At 37.7% G+C, this 7,465-nt stretch overlaps 1 protein-coding gene across 1 annotated transcript; it reads left to right on the forward strand.

Annotated features, from left to right (window-relative positions):
* Positions 1-3,333: 3,333 nt before the first annotated feature.
* Positions 3,334-4,296, forward strand: LOC102812518 (olfactory receptor 2T29-like). Its single transcript, XM_006877667.1, has one exon. It carries the CDS (start codon positions 3,334-3,336, stop codon positions 4,294-4,296), a length of 963 nt encoding a protein of 320 aa, XP_006877729.1.
* Positions 4,297-7,465: the final 3,169 nt, after the last annotated feature.

The raw sequence follows: 7,465 nt of genomic DNA on the forward strand, positions 1-7,465 counted from the left end.
TATAATTTTATTGATAATAGTAGTAATTAAGATGATTATTAATATTGGTTAAGATGTCAATGCACATTATACTTAACAATAAGAGGAGATACAAAAGTACATAAGAAGAAGGTAACAAAAGTACAATCTATTAACTCCTCTATTGCTCTTAATTGCATTTTTTAATGCCCCAGAGATTCATCTACAGAAACCTGGTTCCACTCCCCAAATGGGCAGAGAAAAACTAAAAGTGATGTCATTTCTGCACTTATCTTTGCAAGCTGAACTAAGACTACACTCCACTATCCATCTGGAAGAAGTCATGCATCATCTGGTGGTTGTTCAATCAGACTACAGAACTACAAAACGAAAGGGTAACTATGTCCTTAAATCCTTGTTTTGCTTTGATACATGCTAGGAGTTCTTGACATTTTCTCAAAGCCTTTCTTTTTCTTATTTATTTTTATAGAGAACAACAAATGCACTTTTTCCATTGAGTCTCTTTATAAAGAATCCTCTGTGTTTAAACACACAAGAAAATAGGTTTTTTAATTTCCAGTTATTTATGTGCAAAATAATGTCTATTAATCCTGTATTTTTGGATGATATTTTGTTTTTGTGAGACTAAAATTTTATAGAGAAAAAGTGACTGCTTTTGCCTTAAGTTGGGATTATGTCTAAAAGGAATTGCTAGAAACACATGTCTGGATCATATTTTTGTTTCTCTGATGAAACTATGAGTGGGTGTTCTAAAACCCAAACTGAGGACTGTTGAGGGGTTGAACTGAGTTCCAGGTACCATTAAGGCAGAGTTACAGGTTCTGGGTTCTGCACAGGGGTTGAGACGTAAGTCTTCCCTTTGGCTCTTGTGTGACCATGTGCCAAAAGGCAGATAACCTGAATTTTTAAATTTGTATACGTAGAAAAAAAGAATAAATTCTAGGGGATGATTAGGGGGCAAAGCACCAAAGCAATTCCTGAGATGCAGTGAGCTCCAAACACAGGTTCTATATTGTTTCACCACTATTGTTAATGATTTCCTAATTTAAACATGCACTATCCTGTTGGTTTTAAACTCAAGAAACTGGACTGAGAAGAGTAAGGATGAACAAGGAAGCATGTTATGAGGGATGCAAACTCAGCATCCACTCACCCATGTCCCATGTGGAGTATTTAACCCATCTTGATGTCTATGGCCCATTTGCCCGACTGCAGAAAAGATTTCCTAACATCCATACCTTTCCCTCCTGCTCTTCCTCCACCCCACTGCTTCATTCATTACCAAATAGGAGCTTCAAGGTCTTCATGAAGCTCTGCAAGAATTCTCACTTCATTTCTACCATATTTAGAGACTAGATCAGCAGCTGTGTTTTTCAGTTTCTAGAGTTTTTTTCAACTTTTACACAAAACCCAGTATCCATTTGCCAGTGGGGATTGGGTTTAATGATTTTATTAACACAATGTGTTCCTGATTTTCTGGATATTTTCATTAAATTGGTTACACCACTGTCTGTCTATTGCATCAGCACACTAGAACTTAGGACATGTAGTAAGGTGACTCTTACAAGTTGCTCTTGTTAAGTACCATTGAGTCAGTTCCAACACTTAGCGACCCTGTACAGAGTTTCTGAGGAGAACTGGTGAATTTGTACTACTGACCTTTTGAATCAAAGTCCAGTGTTGATTACACAGTGCCAATTAGTAGTTACAATTCTTAGAAGCGTATAAACCACTACATCATAACCACTTCTAAACTCTTCTCATGTAAAGGATCTGATTATTTCCTTCCTGATCATAAGGAACTTCATAATTTAATATTTTTTATAAATTAATATTTATAGAAGACATTTTATAAATGCAATTTAAAGTACCAGGTATGGTTCTGTAGGATAAGGACTGGAAGGCTAACCATAAGGTTGGTGGTTCAAACCCACCAGTCACTTCTCAGAAATTCTATGTAAGGCAGCTATGAGACGGAGTCAACTGGATGGCGCTTAACAATAACAATGACAAATTGTTAAATACAATCTAGTTTAATATATCTTTGATTTGTGTTCAAAGTCGAACACAGAAATAGATTGTAAGAAGCAAGGTAGAGGAGGAATGCAGTACGTTGGGATTAAAGGCACTCAGTTTTTCGATTTCTCTTTCTGACTCTAAGTTTCCATGGAAGATTGACTGTGAGGAGCAGTACAACTGACAATGTTTGTTAAAAACAACTCAGTCTTTTTCTGGTAAATATCAGTAATGCTCTCAATGCTAATTCTTCATTTTTCCCTGATATTTGTGGAAAATATGAGAAAATAATAGAAATTAACTTCACCTTGGGGAAGCATATAGTTGACAGAAATGAAATGAAAAATTTAAAAAGAGCTCCACTTTTGTTTGTATAAACAAACAAAAATGGACAACTTGCAGAAATACAAAATTTTTGTCTGATTCCAAAATTTAAAAATATGACTGACATTGAAATTGAAGAAATGAAACACTATATTTCAAATCATTAGACAAAAATAGTAAGATTCAACTATTAATAGATTTTGTACAATAATATGCTTATATGTTAATACTTTGAACTAACAGTTTATGTGGTTATTCATCTGTGCCTGGTAATGTTCTAGGTACTAATAATATAGTCCTATATAATGTAGTCCTTACCACATATTAGGGTGAAACTGTATCCTTATTTGTCTTTGTGTAGAGATCACAGATGAATGTAAGGTTTAGTAACTTACAGAGAAAATAGAGAGAAAGTTGGATCAAAGGTTACAGTCTGGCAGCACACTCTGTGCCTCTCACTGTCTGCCACTTGGATTTTTCTGAGAGGTCAGACATGCCATTATAACGGTAAGATTACTGTTGTATCCTTAAAGCAGAGCAGTTAATTCAATTCCTGCTCTCATAACACACAGTGTAGAACTAGGAATTTTATTTCTATCCCTCTTTTTCTTTTCTTAATTTCTCTTCTTTTCTTTGTGTTGCATAGGACAATGATTTTTTTAGGTTCTGCTATATGTTGAGAGAGGACACCTCCATCAGGAAACTTTATCACCCTGATCTGTGGCAACTTCAGTTTGAATTGCTAATCCTTTCAAGCCACAGTTGTGAAATCACTAATCTTTTCAGGTAAATTTGTTGAATTACAAGTGATTTTATAATCCTTAATTCCCCAAAGAAGTTGTAAAATCCAGGTATGCTTCTTCTGTTACCAAGATTGGGTTGCCAGTGTGTGATACAGTGCACACATACACATACACACACACAAATACATCTAACATACATTTCAGAAGATTACATCTTCATGAGTAATATATGTAACTTCAATACTCTCCTTAAATTCCTAGGTGAAACTTTATGGACAACACCACGTGGCTGGCCAACCATACCAGAGGGTTCAATTTCATCCTGTTGGGACTCTTCAGTCAATCCAAACACCCAGTTCTGCTCTCTGTGGTCATTTTTGTTATTTTCCTGATGGCTTTGTCAGGAAACACTGTCCTGATCTTCCTGATACACTCTAATACCAACCTCCACACTCCCATGTACTTTTTCATCAGCCAGTTGTCTCTCATGGATGTAATGTATATTTCTGTCACTGTACCAAAGGTGCTTATGGACCAGGTCATAGGTGTCAAAAATATCTCTATTCCTGAGTGTGGAATACAGATGTTCATGTACTTGACACTTGTAGGAGCAGAATATTCCATTTTAGCTGCCATGGCCTATGATAGATACATGGCAATCTGCCATCCACTCCGTTACCCTATTCTTATGAATCACAGGGTATGTCTTCTCCTGGCATCCGGCTGCTGGTGTTTGGGCTCAGTGGATGGCTTCATACTCACTCCCATCACCATGAACTTTCCTTTCTGCAGATCAAGGGAGATCCATCATTTCTTCTGTGAAGTCCCTGCCATAATGAAGCTCTCCTGCTCTGATACCTCACTCATTGAGACACTCATGTACACGTGCTGTGTCCTAATGCTTCTCATCCCTGTGACAGTCATTTCAAGCTCCTATTCTTTCATTCTCCTCACCATACATAGGATGAACTCAGCAGAGGGCCGAAAGAAGGCCTTCACCACTTGTTCTTCCCATATGACTGTGGTCATCCTATTCTACGGAGCTGCCATCTACACTTATATGATCCCCAGCTCCTACCATACCCCGGAGAAGGACATAGTAGTGTCTTTCTTTTACACCATTCTCACTCCTGTTCTAAACCCCTTAATTTATAGTCTCAGAAATAAAGATGTCACAGGGGCTCTAAAGAAAATGTTGAATGTGGGACCAGTCTTTCAAGAAAATATAAAGTAAGGCATTTTGGTAGCAACAGTTTCTTTTCTTTCTCTCAGTGATGTTAATCCTCAGATTCTCATATCACATTGTCTCATCTCATTTTAATCATTTTCAAAGTAATTTTTTGTGTACATTGCCTGATTATTCTGTAGTAAAATATCCATATTCTTTAAAGATGCATAAGGAAAATATTTAGAAAGACAACTCAAGTGGACTCTCAAATAAGCTGTGGGGGAAGAAATGTTGATGCAAATGGATAAAAATATTAAGTATAGTTGAGTCTAGATATGGTGTATATGGATATTCTTTGAACTATTCTTATTTATGCTGCTTTCCTGAACATTTGAAATTAAATCCAAATAAAGAGTTGAATAATATTTTTTCTCCAACTCTCTTTTGTAAGTTCCTACTTTCTGATTGTAGGGTGACAAAATACCTTGTGAAACGAGTTCATTTCAACATGACTGTCCATTACTAAATATATTTGTTACTGAATATGTTGAATAAAACGGCACACTTTTATTGAGAGCTGCTTCGTTCCACTTACTCTGTGGGCTGGGGAGCCCACCGCTCTGTTCCACAAAGCAGCTCTAAAGACATCTGCTGTTGCTGTTGTGTGCCATTGAGATGTTCCCAACTCATAGCGATTATGTATAGGGTGTCCGACGTTGTAAATTTTGTAGTTGTTGTTAAGTGCCTTCAAGTCAGTTCCCAACTCATAGTGATCCAGTATATGGTTTCCGAGGAGTGACTGGTGAGTTTGAATGGCTGGCCTTGTGGTTAGAAGACTGGTACTTTTCATACCTCTTTAGGGATGGAGTAAGCCTCATTTTTCTCCCCTGGAGTGACTGGTGGATTCAAAATGCTGACCTTGCAGTTAGCAGCCTAACAGGTAACACATTATACTACCAGAGCTCCTTTAAAGACATCAATGTGCAGAAATAACTTGAAATTATTAACACTGCTCTGTATGTTGGATTTAGAATTCAGGAAATCAGAAGGAATTGTGAGATAAGCATTAACCCAAAATGGAAGAAATATTTACGGAAGAATCTTTGCATGAAGCATGACATCTGAGCTAAGATTTTAAATATGTAATTTATTAGACAGGGAATGAGAGCTGGAACTTCAAATATTCAATCTTTCACTTATAGAGGAAAAAACAATAAAACATTATAATTTAAATTCATAGGTAAATGAGTTTAAAATTTAAATACTTCATGGCTGCTGTCCTTAAGGGTAACACATAGCAACAACCATCCCTTCCACAGCACTTTTCACTCAGTTAGGTTTAATAATTCATGACAATGGTGACCAGAACTGGGACAGCATACTCACAGTTAAGGGTTTATTAAGAAATTTAACAGGTTGCAGTTCAGGTGGTCAGAAATGTGCAGGATACAGTTCTAGTCAGAACCGACTCTTTTTAGCTGTCTGTAGACACTCTGTTTAGGTCTTTCTGCAGAGAAATGTTGAAAAGTTCTTTTAGGGAAGTTGATAAGTCTTTGAGGGCATAGTAGTCCATCATAAGCTCAGTCTGAAGTCTCTTGACTCCAACTCCATAGGTAAGCAAATCCAACTCCCCAATGAAGTGCCTCAATGCACCTCACATGCAAGCAAGTCTCCTGCCCAAAGTCATTCAACTTTACTTTTTCCATGTGCTGGGAAGCCCACACTCTGTCTTGTGAACTAACTCTTTGTTGTGCTGCTGCTGCTCCTCAACCACTGCTCCAGTGTCATAACTTTCTGTCCCTAGATCAAAGAGGTTAAATGTACAGGAATGTTAGTGAACCACACCTGGTTCTTTTTGGGTATTAGAGAGATCCCCGCTCCTGCTTCTGAGATGGGTATTTTAATCCAGCTTTAGCATTCCAATTCGTTCAGTCACAATTAAGCCCCTGTTAACAATCACAATGGAATAATATCATCCTATCAGCAACTTCTCCCAAATTTTTTGCCCTGACACACCAGGAAAAAATTGCTTTATGGGCTTCCTGGTGTGGCTCTATAGCAGTGGTAGGAACATCTGACCCATGGGCCATATATAAGGCCTGAGAAATCATTTGGTCTTTCCCTGACAAGGCAACCAAAGTTCCAGTCATCACAATGTTGGTTTTGTTGTTTAGTGTCATGGAAGGTCAGTTTGTTAAGTGTCACATAGCCACACCAGGACTCTGTTATCACATTGTTATTGTTAAGTGTCATTGAGTTAGTTCCAACCCATGGCATCCTTGTGTAGGGCTTCCAAGGAGTGGTTGGGGAGCTGGAACTGTCAACCTTGTGGTACAAACCAACTTTCAATCCAGTGCATTAATCTAAAGCACCACACCAGAATTCTGTCATCACATTGCTTTGGTAGGTGCCATTGAGTAACTTCTGACTCATAGCAACCTTATGCACAACAGAACAAAACACTGCCTGGTCCTGGGCCAACCTCACAATTGTTGCTATACTTGAGACCATTGATGATGCTACTTACCTAATCCATCTTGCTGGGGTCTTCCTCTTTTTCTCTGACCATCCACCTTACCAAACTTGATATCATTCTCCAGTGTCTGATACTTCCTGATAATATGTCCAAAGTATGAGAGATGAAGTATGGCCATCCTGGCTTCCATGGAGCACTCTGGCTGTACTTCATTCAACACAGATCTATTTGTTCTTTTGGCAGTCCATAGTACATTCAGTATTCTCCTCCAACACCATAACGCAAATGTATCAATTCTTCTATGGTCTTCCTTATTTACTATCCAACTTTTTAATGAATATGAGGTTATTGAAAATACCATAGCTTGGATCAGATACACCTTATTCCTCAAACTGACATCTTTGCTTTACAATATTTTAAAAGGGTCTTGTACAGCAGATTTGCCTAATGAAATATGTCATTTGATTTCTTGCCTGCTGGTTCCATGAGTGTTCATGGCTGATCCAAGAAAAATTAAGTTTTTAACAGTTTCAATCTTTTCTCCATTGATAAGAATGTTGGTGAGGGTTTTTGTTTCCTTAGTATTCAGATGCAATCCATATCAAAGGGTGTGGTCTTTGATCTTCACCAGTAAGTATTTTAAGGCCTCTTCACTTTCAACAAGCAAGGTTTTATCATCTGCATATTGCAGGTTGTTAATGAGTCTTCTTCCAATCCTGATGCCACATTTTTCTTCATATAACCCAGCTTCTCAGATTC

Source organism: Chrysochloris asiatica, unplaced genomic scaffold (assembly GCF_000296735.1).
Source record: "Chrysochloris asiatica unplaced genomic scaffold, ChrAsi1.0 scaffold00554, whole genome shotgun sequence".
Lineage (NCBI taxonomy): Eukaryota > Metazoa > Chordata > Mammalia > Afrosoricida > Chrysochloridae > Chrysochloris > Chrysochloris asiatica.

Coding starts and splice junctions, on each gene's coding strand:
- LOC102812518 (XM_006877667.1), top strand. CDS start 3,334: ATGGACAACACCACGTGGCTGGCCAACCATACCAGAGGGTTCAATTTC.